The 15,886-nt window shown below is 35.8% G+C and overlaps 1 protein-coding gene across 1 annotated transcript in view; it reads left to right on the top strand.

Moving 5' to 3' along the window:
* TMEM131 (transmembrane protein 131) overlaps nt 1-15,886 on the top strand; it is a 93,106-nt gene that overhangs the window by 41,314 nt on the left and 35,906 nt on the right. The window contains exons 5-12 of the mRNA XM_054399065.1: nt 1,943-2,066; nt 3,013-3,129; nt 3,962-4,084; nt 4,744-4,824; nt 8,122-8,272; nt 8,424-8,480; nt 9,426-9,487; nt 15,354-15,462. Of these exons, the coding sequence (XP_054255040.1) occupies nt 1,943-2,066; nt 3,013-3,129; nt 3,962-4,084; nt 4,744-4,824; nt 8,122-8,272; nt 8,424-8,480; nt 9,426-9,487; nt 15,354-15,462 (824 nt within the window). The remainder of the gene's footprint in view (nt 1-1,942; nt 2,067-3,012; nt 3,130-3,961; nt 4,085-4,743; nt 4,825-8,121; nt 8,273-8,423; nt 8,481-9,425; nt 9,488-15,353; nt 15,463-15,886) is intronic.

The following is a 15,886-nucleotide window of genomic DNA, read 5'->3' as shown; positions in this document are numbered from 1 at the left end:
TTAAACAACAAATTCACTGCAAAATTTTGTAACTGGCTGTTACGAAAGCTTGCTTATACCTTTCACAATTACCAAACAGATAAAATACTCAAGTTCATCTGTAGTGATGTTAGTGAAGAACCATTTGAAGCAATTCAGAATTCAGGAGATGCTGCGTAACTCTATCAGCAGACACTTGTCGCAGTTGTGCTTTTGTGGGTAGGTGGTTGGTTGTTTTTTATTTGATGGAAGTGGGGTAGAGATGGGGAACGCTGCAGGGCTAGCTCTCACTCAAACTCCTCTGATCAGATAAGCTTTTTCCTAGCAAATGGTGTATGGGTTTACTATTTGATTCCATTGATCAGCAATGTCGTGGTTACAGCAAAACATCAAAGCTGATGATCCATTTCCCTAGTAGCCCCATGTACACTGGCAACATACGCAAATACTCTTACAGCTTAACCTGGATGTTAGGGTTTCTATGGGTTTTAAAAGGTGAGGAGAGAAATCGTCATCTTCTTTACTAGTTAAGTTAGAGAAGTCAAAATGAGATATGTTTTTGGACACTGAAGGAAGAATCAAGACCAAGTGATTGGTAATGGAGACTGAAATTAGGAGGACTTAGCAATCAATGCAAAGAGATTTACAGTAGTAGAATGTAGGTATATTCTACTGTTAGTGATGGTGCGGTTGGAAGATTAATAATTGTGTCTTTTTATTAATATCATGTTTTTTATCATCTGTTTAGCACGTTTCATAAGTAGGTTTTGTTTGTTACCACAATAATTTTGTAAAATTGTGCTGTAGTTTGATTACTGTCACTTTCAATTTAAAGCAACTTTTAATTTAAAGCAAACATAAGTTGCTCTATCTATTGAGACACACTCTTCCCCCCAAACTGAAAAACCATACAACTACAATAGTGCTTAATAATTAGGCTTGTTAAAGTTAACTGGTGATGGCAGACCTGTTACTGTCTGTTACTGGTCATCATCACTTCAGGTACTACAGACAGTCATTTTCATCAGTATTTTTGTGGTACTTGTAATGTTTGGAGCAGGTGACATATGAGGGAGTGTCACATGGAATGTGTGTAGCCTGAAACATAAAAGTTAATTATTTTGTTCCAAATTTTCATTTGGAGCAAATTGTAATCTACCTGATTTATTAAGTGCTTTGGTGATGATGTTTAACACATGTGTTTAAAAGGCATTAAAAAAAAAAACTTTGAAAATACTGAATTCTGAAAAAATGGAAGCATTTATTGTCATATCAGCTGTTGTAAGCAAAAAGAAACAAGCCTAAAGCTTGTGTGGAATAAACTGTTAGCATGCTGCTGTTTGTTTGCCTTCTGTGTTACAGAAATCTTAAATTCCACAATTTATCTCAAGCATTCTTTTTTTTTCCTTAAGATACGAGTTTAAATGCAATATGCAAATGAAATAGTTGTTGCTGCACCTATCTGTGTATTTAATTCTGTAGAGTATATTATAAAATACAATACCAGAAAAATTCTAGGTTCTGGGTATGACTGCAATCTATCAGGGAAAAATTGTGCTTAGACCTTCATCTAGAATGTATTCCATATATTTTAAGTTTGTGTGTGAAATTTTTCTTAAGATAATAATTTATATATTCTATCACAAGAATAGAAAACTGCCTCTTTTGATTGTGAAGTAAAAAACCTGAAAAATAGAATGCCATTTTGGATTGGTGTCACTTTAGAGTATGATAGAATGTTAGGTAAGCCTTCAGGAAAAGTAATCAGAGAAACAATGGTAAAGATGTTAACTAAGTAATTCTTCAAGGTAGAATTTACATGTCACTTGAAGAAAAAAACATAAATGCAAAGCTCAGTTGGCAGTGTTCGTCATTGTTATGTTCCTGTCTGGCTTACTGGGACGAAACCCATTGCTCTATTTTCTAGAATTCTAACATTTTAAAAACATCTCTGTTTCAACAGGCCAGTTGGAATGCCAAAAATGGAAAAAGTTTACCTACATAACCCTAGCTCAGAAGAAACAATTACGTTAGTATCAATATCTGCTACAACATCGCATTTTCATGCATCATTTTTTCAAAATAGGGTAAGTTATTCTACTTTCTCAAAACGAGGTTTTCCTTCTCCATCCACACCCCAAACAGGAGCTTGATTTTCCTTTCCCTCTTCGAATGAGCCACATAACTGCGATAATTACATACCTAAACTTATTAAGATGCTGCACTTCTTGATCCTCTTATCAGTTAACAGGCAAATTTTAACAGCACAGAAACACATAAACCCTATTAGAAGAGAAGGAATGAAATACTGCATAGGAGTTCTGACAGTATTGGGATTGTAAACTGTAACTGAGGGTTTAACTGCAGATCTGCTTTGTTTCTTAAGTGAGTAAGTGTACATTGCCTTAGAACATACACAGCAATGTGCTGTTCTTTTAATTTTTCTGAAAATGTTAAGTGGTATTGCTGTGAAGCAGTCACTGCAATGCACTTGTAACTACCGCAATCATGCTACAAGAACTTGCAAATTAAAAAGCCTGACATCAGTAGGGTTAAATCTTAACCACATTGCTGTCAGATAGAGTCCTCTGGTTTTGTCTTCAGGGCCTGTGGCTTGGCAGGGATCATGTGAACATGAAAAACTTCAGAAAACCTATATATATAAGCAGGATTTCTCACGTAAGCAATTACTACAAGAATCCATTTCGCCAATGTTCTGTAAGCTATCAGTCCAAAATATTTCTGTGATAAGCTAAACTCTCATGAGTTTAGTATTCATCATAAAAATTAAATTAAATAGGATCCTGCACTACATAATAGTTGGTATATTATTTTTATTGTTGGATGTTATTTGTCTGAAGCTCCTACTTTTATTTCCCCCCCTAAATTTGCAGTAGACTCTCCAACATCAGTTTTCCATAACAAACACACTGGACTCTTCTGTAGCACAAAAACTATCATTCATCTGCAGACTGGAATGTGTTCAATAAAGTTTTGCTTATTTCTCTGCTTGCTTGCTTTTATTTTTTCCAGAAAATACTTCCAGGAGGGAATACGTCTTTTGATGTAGTTTTCCTCGCAAGAGTAGTGGGAAATGTAGAAAACACTTTATTTATTAACACTTCTAATCATGGGGTATTTACTTATCAGGTAAGAGAATTGCACTCTTTGAGGAAAATACGTGAAGTGTGAATCAGCCAGAGCAGTATCTTTTCTGGCATGCTTAACCATCCAAGGATATTCATACAATACTGTTTTTTGTTTCCACCCATGCTGCTTGTTGTAACACAGAGACATAGCATTGTAAATATCTGTAGGGTAGTACTTTAAGCCAGATTGATGAAATTATGTAGGGTTTAAAATCCTCCGAACAGCTTTTTTGTGTGTCTTTATTTGAGTGGCTCATTGCACTGATCAAGCTCATTCTTTAGCTCTGTACTCATCTGATCCAGTGACAAGGCAGTGTTATTCATTAAGCTGGTGAAAAACTACTCACTTGAGATTCATAAAGATAAACTGGACAGATGAGTCTGAAAAGTGAGAGAAATCCTCTTGTTGAATGATTATGAGTCTTACCATGGCAATGTTTTGAAAACAGGGAGAAAAATGTTTCCCATATGCATAGTCTGTTTCCATAATGGTATGATTAAAGAATATTTCACATCATTGTAACCGTTAGCTGATGCCTCGTGTTTCAGAGTATCAGGAAAAAAGATGTCATTTTGAGTTACTGGGTTCTGAATATGTCAGTGTAAGTAAATAGCAGTTATGAGGAATACCTTTTAGCTGCAAACTAAACCAGTTTCTCTTTATTTCAGTGCTTTAGCATGATACTGCATTTGAAATGATTGGTTAGAAATATACGATAACATTAATTGAAAAGACTACTTGGTAGATTACTAAAATTGGGGTGTGTATGGTAGGCTCAGCAGCAATCACATACAGCTACTTACACTTGTTTTTCTTTCTTTATCTCAATTAGGTGTTTGGCATTGGGGTACCAAACCCCTATCGATTGCGCCCCTTTATTGGGGCACGAGTTCCTGTAAATAGCAGTTTTTCTCCTATAATAAATATACATAACCCTCACAGTGAACCTTTGCAGGTGAGCATAATAGAAAACTGTTAAATGCTTGTTTATGGTATTAAACTAAAATTTTGTTTATTTTGGTACTACTTAAATTTTTGTTTGAACTTTAAAGCTATTTGAGGTCAAGTCTTTCATATAAATGTTCTGTTTAAATGCAAATCAGTTCTAGAAATTGCAGATGATCAGAGATCTCTTAATTTGCTAAACTGAAATTTTTACAGTGAAATTTCCATTTTTAAAGTGCTCATAATTACTGCAAAATAAATAATTAAACTTCACTGATAATTAGTGCTTTTAATGCAGGCATGCCTCTTATCTTCCTTTGGCTTGTTTCGCACAACATAAGGTGCCTTTAGGGTGTGTAGGCTAGTATGCAATGTTCACGAGCATTCTTGTGTTAAGTCAAGGTAGATGTCTGTAGTTTACATGTAAATGGTCTGCTGACAAACATGATCTGATTCTATTAAGTAAGTGATCCACAATGAAATGCTGCAGAAAGCCCATAAAGCATAGCATTAGTAAATGGTCATATCATCATAATTAAAAGTGAATATATAAGATACTCCAGTGGTCGAATAGTTGCTAACCCATGCCATAGCACTTTATAATGCCTGCTAACAAAACCAGGATTCCTTTAAAGGTGAGCACTGACATTTTCCTGTTATCCACCTTAGGTGGTAGAAATGTATTCCAGTGGAGGTGATCTCCATTTAGAGCTTCCAACAGGTCAGCAAGGAGGTACCAGGAAGCTGTGGGTGAGTAGTCATGCCTTGCAGTACTTACTGACCTTGTTTAGGGAGATCTATTTTGATACAGTTTTAGGTTTAGATTTTTTTTACCAACATTGTTTCATGTCGTGTAATCATTAAAAAACACTCAATAAAAATTGAAATCATAATGGAGTCTGTTAGTTGTATGGTAACAGCAATTGAAGGAAGGGTTTAATTAAAATAAGCCATCTATATTGAACTAGGCCTTTTTGAAATTAGAGGAATAAGATGATTCACAGCAGAATTAATTACATAAGCATTCAGGATTACCTACCTAATTGCACCTACCTAAGATCCAGGTGAGCTAGATCTATCTCAGAAGAAAAACATGAATATTTTTGTTAAGGTCTTCTTTTTTTGAACTGAGAAATTCCTTCCTGAAAACTCTGCATGTGTACATAGGTTGAAAAGGCAGCTGAAAGCACTTGGAGAAGTCGAATCTGTTAAGGACTGCTAAATAAAACAACAGTGTATCTAACTGCAATAAATCATGAGTTGAGAGTGGCTGGAAACTGTTCTGGGAAGTACTCCTACATGCATACTCTGCAATTACTCTTTATGTCTGCTGCTGGAAATGGGGTAGTGGGTTGGATGCACTCATGGTCTGGCCCATTAAATCTATTTTGCTGTATTCTTCACTTAATATAATTTTGAAGTAATACATACCAGTATCTTTAAGTGAAATAAATTTTAGAAGCATCCTGAAAGTAAGGTATTGGCTCTGTGCTTTCTATCACTCTGCTAGTAATGTCCAAAACACATTTCCTCTTCAGTTGGAAATGCTTCTTTTCTTGATGACTGTTTTTTGTGGTGGTGGTGGTGTTTGATTTTGTGTGTTCGTTGGGCTTTGTTTGGTCGGGTTTTTTTTTGTCTGGGAGCGACTTTAAAGTTATTTTAGCTCCAAGGGCTCCAAAATGTATGTCTTCTGCTCAGGTGTATCATTACAGTTACATCAGTTGTTATGAGTGAAGCCAGAATATTTCCAAGTGAACTGAGAAGGATGGTCACAAAATTGAATTCCTGACTTTTCTGGAGAAAGTCCGCGAGAATGGCAATATCTTAGTTTTAGATACAGAAGTTTCAAAGAATTATGGCTGCAGATCACAAGCATTTTAAAATTTGCTGTGGAAAAAGTAAACATGCTGAGGGTTAGAAATAAAGAGAAAACTTAATTTTAAAAAATTAAGGTCCTAATGTTTTGACACCATTTTAGTCAAATGGGTTTCTTCTAAAGATAGCCTCTTCCTTTTCAAACAAACTCAAGGGGAATGTTGAATTCTGTAGCCACTGGTAGATGTGTAACAAACATATTAGTCACAAACGAAAGAACAGAAGACTTTCAAATGCGTGGTTTATTTCTAGTTCTGTTTCTTGAGCATGTAGGTTTTCAGCATCTCCAGGCCAGCTTGCAAGTTAAAGCAATGTTGACATGCATGTGAAAACTTCCAGCATGTTGCATAGAAAGCCAGTTAGGTTAATACTAATCAGCACTAACTCTCTTTATTTTTTTGTTTGTCTTTTCTTTTCTTTTTCCTTTCCTTTCCTTTCCTTTCCTTTCCTTTCCTTTCCTTTCCTTTCCTTTCCTTTCCTTTCCTTTCCTTTCCTTTCCTTTCCTTTCCTTTCCTTTCCTTTCCTTTCCTTTCCTTTCCTTTCCTTTCCTTTCCTTTCCTTTCCTTTCCTTTCTCCTTTCTCCTTTCTCCTTTCTCCTTTCTCCTTTCTCCTTTCTCCTTTCTCCTTTCTCCTTTCTCCTTTCTCCTTTCTCCTTTCTCCTTTCTCCTTTCTCCTTTCTCCTTTCTCCTTTCTCCTTTCTCCTTTCTCCTTTCTCCTTTCTCCTTTCTCCTTTCTCCTTTCTCCTTTCTCCTTTCTCCTTTCTCCTTTCTCCTTTCTCCTTTCTCCTTTCTCCTTTCTCCTTTCTCCTTTCTCCTTTCTCCTTTCTCCTTTCCCCTTTCTCCTTTCCCCTTTCCCTTTTCCCCTTTCCCCTTTCCCCTTTCCCCTTTCCCCTTTCCCCTTTCCCCTTTCCCCTTTCCCCTTTCCCCTTTCCCCTTTCCCCTTTCCCTTTTCCCCTTTCCCCTTTCCCCTTTCCCCTTTCCCCTTTCCCCTTTCCCCTTTCCTTTTTGTTTCTACCAACCATTGGTATTTCAGAACAAGGCAACTAGAAGAAATTAAATTAGTAGAAGGAAACACCTAGGTATATCATTGTGTTGGCTATGTCAGGAGATGCACTGTAGTTAGAAAAAACTGCAGATTAGAAGAAATTGTTTGAAATATGGTAATGATACCTTGACATATGGATGTACATCATCATCTAAAATTGTTTTGATGCCAAAGGCTTGGATGATTGGATCAAGCAGTCTGCACGTTCAGAAGCATTTTTGTAATCACTGTCCATAGTTACTTCAGGGATCTGACAAACCTTGTAGCCCTGGTTACACATATGGAAGAGTCAAATCACATCCAATTGATGAATGGCTGTGTTATGTTAGTTCTGTGAATAAGTGCAAAAACAGAACTCGAAAGCTTCATGGTTTGGGGAATTGCCCTGTAGTAGTAGCTGAAAGTAGCTATTTTGATATTCTCTGGTTACAAAAGAATACATCTACAGCCATTCTGCCATGAAAAACATGGCTTGACCTCCAGAATGGACTGACATCTTTCTGTAATGTGATGGGAAGGGTTATGCAATATAAGTGTTTCAAACACAGTTCTGAAGCTAGGGTTGTGTCACAGCTGTGTCCAGCACATACAGAAAAAAAGTTGTCTTTTAAACTCTGGATGCAAATTAGAAAGGAAGGAATTAGACTTGATAAAGAAACTAAAACACATTTTCACTTTCTGATGTAAATAGCTTGGTGACTCATAAATGTGCAGCTCCACAAGCTTCTATCTTCTTGCAATTCTGCACTGTTTCAATTTGTGTTTAGCACTGAAACTCCACACCTTGGGTCTACTTAGGAGAAAATAAGTTAGAATATGCAAAACCAATATTCGATGTTACTGCACTCAACAATACTTTTATGAATCGATTTTGTTTATTGGTAGATTTTGTCAATTTAGTCTACTGTCTTTCTACTGCAATTTTAATACATAAAACTTAATCAAATGGGATATGAAAGTCTTTTTGTATATGCCTAATTTTATTGAGTGTGAGATAATTACAACTATTCTTTCTAAATTTAATAACATGCAGCCTATCTCTTACACTAAATGCTTCTATGTGATTTTTCTGGTGTGGCAGCTTTTTTTGTAATTACTGCACTCAAATGTGCTTTGATTATTTATCAGGAAATACCTCCCTATGAAACAAAAGGAGTGATGAGAGCCAGCTTTTCGTCAAGAGAAGCAGATAATCATACAGCCTTCATTAGAATAAAAACAAATGCCTCAGACAATACAGAATTCATCATTCTCCCTGTTGAAGTAGAAGTTACAACAGGTTTGTAGAAAATTGCCTGGTGCGGGGTCTTGGGCTTTTTTGATTAGTTGGGTTTTTGCTTGTTTTGTTTAAGACTTACTCAGCTTAATTGATTTTTAGTATGATAAGAAAATTAAGAAAATGGTAACTTTTCCTTTGCTTTTTCCTAAAGCACCAGGAATCTATTCATCAACAGAAATGCTAGATTTTGGTACACTAAGAACACAAGGTAAACTATACTTCACGTCTCAAAGTATTTATAAGGAGTAGGGTGGGGAGGGGAAAGCCCAGTTATCTTTTGTAGTATTGGGGCTTGCTTGTGTAATGATGGTTTTTGAAAGCCAGAGTTTCAAAAGCAGGGTAACAATGTGTTACACTGAGATGTGTGCCATGCAACACTAGTTTGCATATCCAGCTATATGTCTAATAATAACATTAGTCTTACACAGTTGTGCATGGCTCAGTCTGAAAACCATTGTCAGTTTACTTAGTTTCTGAACGTATTTTGAAAGACTGGATTACATCTGCATAAGTTTTAATAATTTGCAGACAGAGGCAATAGTGAAAACTTTTTCAAATTTGTTACTTATCATAAGATCCTTTTAAGTGCCACTTACACACTTGTGCCTAACTTCTTAACATTTAATATTGTTTAGTGAAATAATTAAAAAAAATATGCAGCAGAAAGTAGTAAAGCTGAAGTTGTCTTTTGAACCTGTATAAAGGACTCATTACTGAAGACAAACTATGTATCTTCTTTCAACCAAAAAGGTGCCACCCGAAATACTTGCAACTTAACATGTAATGATTTGAAAATAAGATAGGTTCTATTGAATATTGGTGCACCTGGCAAAATCGTTCATTGTAGTGTTTTTAACCTGTTCGTTTCTTAATGAGTTAGAAAGACAAGTGATTAGCTGAAACATGTAATAACTATCAATACACAAAAATAGAGTTTTTAAGTGTGTTGTATTTTGGGGATTTGCTTCTTTGACTGCCGGTAATGTTATGCTAGTCTGACTTTTAAATACTGAACAACACTGAATTTAGACAAGAAGCCAGTTAGTGCAGATGACTTTGTGTAAGCTTCGTATGTTAAAATAGCCTAATAGCCAGATGTGTTTTCTGGTTTTTTTGTTTCTTTATTTGTTTGTTGTTTTTTTTTTTTTAACAGATCTGCCAAAAATTTTAAATCTGCATTTATTAAATTCAGGAACAAAAGATGTGCCAATTACAGTAAGTTGTATTTTCTTTCAGTTTGAAACTTTCTACTTGGATTTACATTGTCTCATAAAATTTAATCATTCACAGGTTCACCATGTAGTGTTCAGAATGAGAAATTAGGTAATGTTTGGCTGAAAACATAATTTAGTTATGTTACGATAATCTGTATGCATGTTATATGCATTGCTTCATAGCGTTCTTCAAATGACTGTTTCAGCATTTACAGGCTGTGCCTGCAACATCTGAGCCTCTGGGAGCTGTTATGCTTAAGAACAGTAACTCCTGTTCAATGAACAAGAGATTAATGCAGAGTATGTGGAATTCTTTGTCCTCATCTCACACTCCGTGACAGTGTATGAAGTGGTTGCCCAACATGATCTTCTAGGATGAGCAAAGAGTATCTTTGAAGAGCAGACTGTAAAGTGACCCTTGTTTTCTTGAGGTTGTCTGCTTTAAGCCTGCAAACACTCAAGAGCCCTTTCCAGCAAAATTGCTGCAGCTGCGCATGAAATGCAATGCAGCCAGCTTCAGAATTCTAGGGTGTGGAGTTTCTATTTTCTTTTTTTTTTTTTTAACAGAATTTTGGCTCAAGTCTGGTAGTCTACCTTTGTTCATTCATAGCTTTTTACTGTGTAATTTTTATCATTGGCCGTTGTTTTTCTTACTTCTTCCTTCTACCCTTCCTGTCTTCCTTTATTTCAAGATTTAGTTGTATAGCTAGCTATGCCTTGTCCCAGTGCACTTCAAAATGTGTCGAAGTGTTGAAAAGAAACCAGAGGAGCTACAAGAGTGACTGAAGGATTGGCAGAGGCTTCTTACTGAGCTCTTGGAGAGTGTTTCTGTTTTTTTAAAGCTTATAGCTGTAACTGTAGGGAACAGTATTTTAGTAGTAAAAAATCTTAACAAAAACTTAAGATGCTAGAAACCAAGGCCAGATTAATTTAAACAAGAAACAGAAAGCAATTTTAGTAACAAGGATAATGTTTCTCTCTGGTAGTTGTCCATTGCAATGATTCCTAAGTTCTTCACTAATACTTCTCTAATTGAGAGAAACCTGCAGTATACTGCAACAGTTTAATTCTTTGTTGTGTTAATGAGGTCAGATGATCTTACAAGGTCTCTCAAAGCCTTGTAAGCTGTAAACCAGCTTTGTTGGAGGGTTTTTATTTAAAAAAAAAAACTTGTGTTTTTTTTTTTTTCAAATAGAGGATTGGTAAATTTAATAAATATTTTTTCCAGCTGTATCTGCTGTATTATAACATGTCCATCTTCTTAGATTTGCCAGGATTTTGGCACAGGGACAGGTTTGTTTTGTGGGTGTATTGTGGTTTTTTTCAAAGTGTGTAATACACTTTTTGAGTACAATGCAAATAGCCATATATTCAAACTACTAGTATAATATCTGATAACATAGTACTTAATTCATATTGCTCCATTAAAAAAAAAAAAAACAACACAAAAATACCCCTAGAAACCCTATACCAAAACACACACCAAAACCAACCTAAACCAACAAGTACAACCCACCAAAAAACACCAACCTGCCAACCAACCCAAACCAAAAAAACTCCAATCATGCAGACAACACAAACCCTCACCAAACAAAACCAACCAAACCAACAACAAAAACACAACAGAAAAAAAACCCAAACAAAACTCTGTAGACTATAGAACATAGATTGTGGTCTAATGGAAGTCTGTCATTTGATAATAATTTATAGATGTTATGGCAGAACTTTTCCAGATGAGTTATTCTTTTAGAGTGTATCAAAGCAGTAAATTGATCATCTTAAAACTTTTAGGACTCACTTTTGCAATCTTCAGGTTACCACATAGGCGCAGATATGGTGCATTCACTGTGTCACAAACAACACAAGTCAATTGTTGTTCTCATTTGGGCACTGCTTTGTCATAAAGTTTGTAAGCTTTTTAGCACCTGAAGAACTTGTGTGACTTTCTGCTATTGTGCCAGTCATGGAATTTCAAAGTGGTAAGCAAGAGTAAAGAATTTTTGGAAGGAAACTGATGAATAGCTTACTTATAGGAAAGTTTGAGAAATGGATCTCTGACCCTTTAGAACTAGGGTTTAAAAGCAGTGAGACACAGCTCTGGTACAAATTTCAGCTTAATGTCAAAAGAAAAGGCCAAGGCTATATTTAGCATATGTTTAAGCTGTGTGCTGAAGGAACGAAATATCTTCAGGTCATCTGTGTATGAGAGACTGTGAGTACTGTTGCCAGAGTTGTAGTTGTTCTGCCTTTAAGTACTTAGTCATGCTGTGGTCCCACCAATTGCTTGAGGAAAGTAAATGAGTCACTTGACTTTCTTTTTTGAGTTCTAAAACTCTTCCTTAATTATATTTTGAAGGGCTTTCCTCATTATTAGGAAGAACCATATTTATGACTGGATGAACTGTTGTCATGCTGCAACAATTAAGTCATGCTGTCGAAAATCTAGTAAATGTGTCTTTTATCCTTTCACTAGAACAAACATTTTGATTTTCCTAAAGGTTACTTAAGCCCACAAAAACAAAGGCACACTTCAAAATTTGAGCTCCTGATCATGTTCGATGCATTAAGAAACAGCAATTTCAGGTCAGCTGTGTATTGAAGCTGAGTTTTATCAAATGGAAAATGGAAATTTTTGTATAAGAAAGTATGTACTTAATTCACAATTCACACACTTCCTTTTTGTCCTCTCATCAACCTGTGAGAAAATAGTTTAATTCTGTGTTAATGTTTTTGGTCCGCATATTTGAGTCCACATGTCTCAAATTTATCAAGGCAAAGTTACCTTACAGGATTAAAATCTAGTAGTACTTTATTCCATGGCTGTTTTGAAAGGTGCTTTATGGTGAAAGTGAACTTCAGTTACTTAGGTGCATCCCTATTTAAAGTGAAGGACGTGTTATTACTGACAAAATAATAGTGTCCATAAAAGCAAGTAAACCAGTATAGAGGTGTTTCTGACACTGATGGAGCCAGCCTTATTCTGCTGCCTTGTAGCCACAAGGCTTTTTTTTTCTCTTGCAGCAGCATGGCTGTATCTTCATTATGTATAGGCAAAAGTCTACAGTCTGCTTAGTCTTAAAAGCAATATGCTAGGTTGACAAGACAAAACTGGGAGCCTGCAGACAGGTAAACAGTATGGATGAACATGGGCCAGTGTTTCAATGCATGTTCTTCTTCTCCTTAGTTAATTAGAATAGAATAGAATCTGAAAATTCCTTAAACCAGTCTTTACCAGTAACTACTGCAGTAGCATAAAGCTTTCTTCTTACTCCCCAACCCATGTTCTCTAGAACTTTTAAGGTTCTTATTTTCTGATTTTACACTTCTGCTTTTATGCTAAATATTGAATATATCTTCATACAGCAAGATCAAGAATCTTAACACTCCATGGGAGAGCCATGTGTTAATGAAGCATGTAATTTTAAATTACTCTTCCCCACTGAAGTTGCTGTGAGGAGATTTTCTGAGAATATTGGTGATAGATCCTCGATGGAACTTTTTTTGCATGTATTCCCATGACATGTCCATATTTGATAATTCTTAAAGCTCATCTCAGGACAAGTTTTGGTTGGGCTTTGTTTAAAATAAGTTAAAATTTGAAGAAGGTGAAGTTGAAAAAAATGCTTAAGGATCTTTGTTTTTCTTATAGTTGTCTCCATTTGTATTTCCTTTTATACCATGCAATCAAGCAACATATGAGAAATTATGTAGTTAAGAAATTTAAAAACCCAACAATATAAAACCCTTCCTTTATTAGCTGTAGACATTTTGAGTAAATACATCTAGGTTTGTTACTCTTGTAATTTAAGAAGTGCACCTCTGAAACCTGCCACTTTTCTGATGACAGGCTCTCCTTCTGAATAGTTCTGATTTTATAGTGCTAAGTGAAATCAAGATAATTTCAAACTTCAGTGATTAAAACCCAGCCTTTTTCATGAAAAGAGCTACTAGAAGTGGTTATTCTTTCTGCCACTCAAAAGTTGTGAACTTTAGTACAGCTTTGATTTCATCTACTTTAAGAGGTTGGATTTTTTTAAGACACTTCAGGATCTGAGTTTTGTATGGATTTCATTAGAAGAAAATAGTGATAATTATGAATTGATTCGTAAGGAGAAATAGTAAATATCTGCATCACATGCAGATGGATGAGAAAGATCAGTACTATAAATCCAAAGTACAGAACATCTAGATGAGTTGACAGATTTTTATTAGCTGGAGGAGCAGTGCTATTTGTTTCCTCTAAAGATCACATGGTCTGCAGAACTTAGTTATGTGTGTGTGGTAGTTTTAGGCTATGCCTTTAAAATTTTTCACAGATCTTGGACAGAAAGTAGTAGATTGTAAATAAATCACTATCGGACAGAAAGTAGTAGATTGTAAATAAATCACTATTGGGTGTAAAAAGGAAAATAATGATAATTCTAAACAATCCCATTGGAGAGATATCTACCATAAGATTTGGTTCCCAAAACAATCTTGCTTCTTCGCTCTGGAAGAGATTAACTTGCTTCTGCTTGACCTTGGCTGCATTGTTTTGGCTAAGTCTAACAGCAACTGTCTCTGCTCCTGTCTCTTGTCCCATTCATACAGGGAAATAAGGTGGAGGCAAGGGGGGAGAAGCTGTTGCAGCTTCCCCTGGTCTTTTGCCAGGGGGTCCTTGTGCTGTTTATTAATTGTAAATATTGTAAATACTGTATATTTTGTACATATTCATTGCATCCCATTGTAGATTGCAGTTTGGCTTGTAAATATAGCTTTCATTTGCTTCCAGCTGAGCTCGTCTGGCAAATTTAGTGTTGGGGGTGGAATTTTCAACCCACCACAGTGTGTATGACTTGATGGCTTTAATTTATAATCAAGGACAGCTTAGCTTGGAAGAACTATAATTGGTTTGTACCACTTGCTGTCTGTCTTGCTCCTTTCTAACTGAGAAAGGCTCAGCTGCTTTTGAAGCAGCTGCAAACCTCTGCAGGCCAGCATAAAGTAAACCAACACTCATTTCAGTTTCCTTCGTACAGCATCCTGTAATTTGCAGTAGCTGTTCCTACAGCAGAAGACAGCTGTAGAGGAGAAAACATAGGAGCCATCCTTATTTTAAGCAACATGAGAGTAAGAGCATTTACATGCTCCATGCCCACTTTCTCTCTATAGAGTCTAGATAAAGAGTTTGCTAGCAGTCTTTATAGGGTGTTTCAGTGTTGGCATGGAATCCAGAATCCTGCTGTATAGCAATGAATATCTCTACAAATCAGCTTTAGTTAATAACTGACACAAGTGCTGTTCTCGTAGGTCCCAATTTAACTTTCCCATTAAGTTTTAAAACAGTAATCCTCAGATACAAAACATGATCTTGTAAAATGTTGGTATAGAATGAGTGTCATCTCAGATTTACAAAACTGTTCTCTGTGTGATTTGTTTTGGTCTTTTTCCCCTGTTGTCAGGTCTGCAGGCTTAGCATAGGGTCAGAGACAAGGTAGATTATTGTATCATCACCAGTAATTACACAAGTCAGTTAACAGCTTTTTTTAATGAGTACACCAACTATTGTAACCTTGCAGTATTAAGACTGAAACCATAAATCTTAACTTAAACAAAACTTGCTTTCTCTTTTATTAGTGTATTTCTGGCCATACTGTTATCTTATGCATCATTCCCAAGGAGAACTCTCTGTTGCCGACTTTCCTGCATATTGACTAACTTGCAGGACCTGAAAAAATTCCAAAGCTGTTTATAATGGTGCTTTGTTAAGGGAAAGACAGATCTGTAAGAACTCATCCAAAACGAGTTGGAGTTGTATCACTTTGAAGGCTGCCCAGTGTGTTAACAATGATGAATTTACAGGTCCTTCCTATTTTGATTGTTTGCAGAGTGTTAGACCTACGCCACAGAATGAAGCTATAACAGTACATTTCAAGCCAGTTACATTAAAAGCCTCTGAAAGTAAATATACCAAAGTTGCAAGCATTAGCTTCGATGGTAAGTACTGCTTCTCTCCTCTCAGAACTTGTCAGATGCTTCTGAAAAATTGCTAAAACTTCATTAATTTTCACCCTCTTAAAATGTTTTCTGTGATTTTGAGAAGTAAATGGAATTTTTCCTACCTGGAAAAGGCTCACATTTCTTCTAATTTCAGTTACTTTTGAAGCTAATGTCTCAGCAAGTAATGTAGACTGGTAAAGACTGTTGAGAAGAGAAGGAGTTTTTCATTGTTCTATCAAACATAATCGGTATTCTTATGTTAAGACAGTGATTATTTAAAATATATTAATAGTCTAAATAGGCATTTGTTATTGGGAAGTCCTAACAAACCAGGATGTGGTCCTCACAGTAAAGTATTTTACAAGAGAGTATATCCCTTGGGTTACCCTTTGGTCCTTCCAAAATTTAAAAAATAATCCAA

The sequence above is a fragment of the Indicator indicator genome, chromosome 1, assembly GCF_027791375.1.
Source record: "Indicator indicator isolate 239-I01 chromosome 1, UM_Iind_1.1, whole genome shotgun sequence".
NCBI lineage: Eukaryota > Metazoa > Chordata > Aves > Piciformes > Indicatoridae > Indicator > Indicator indicator.
Note: the sequence above shows the minus strand (reverse complement) of the source record. Positions and strands in the feature narration are given on the sequence as shown.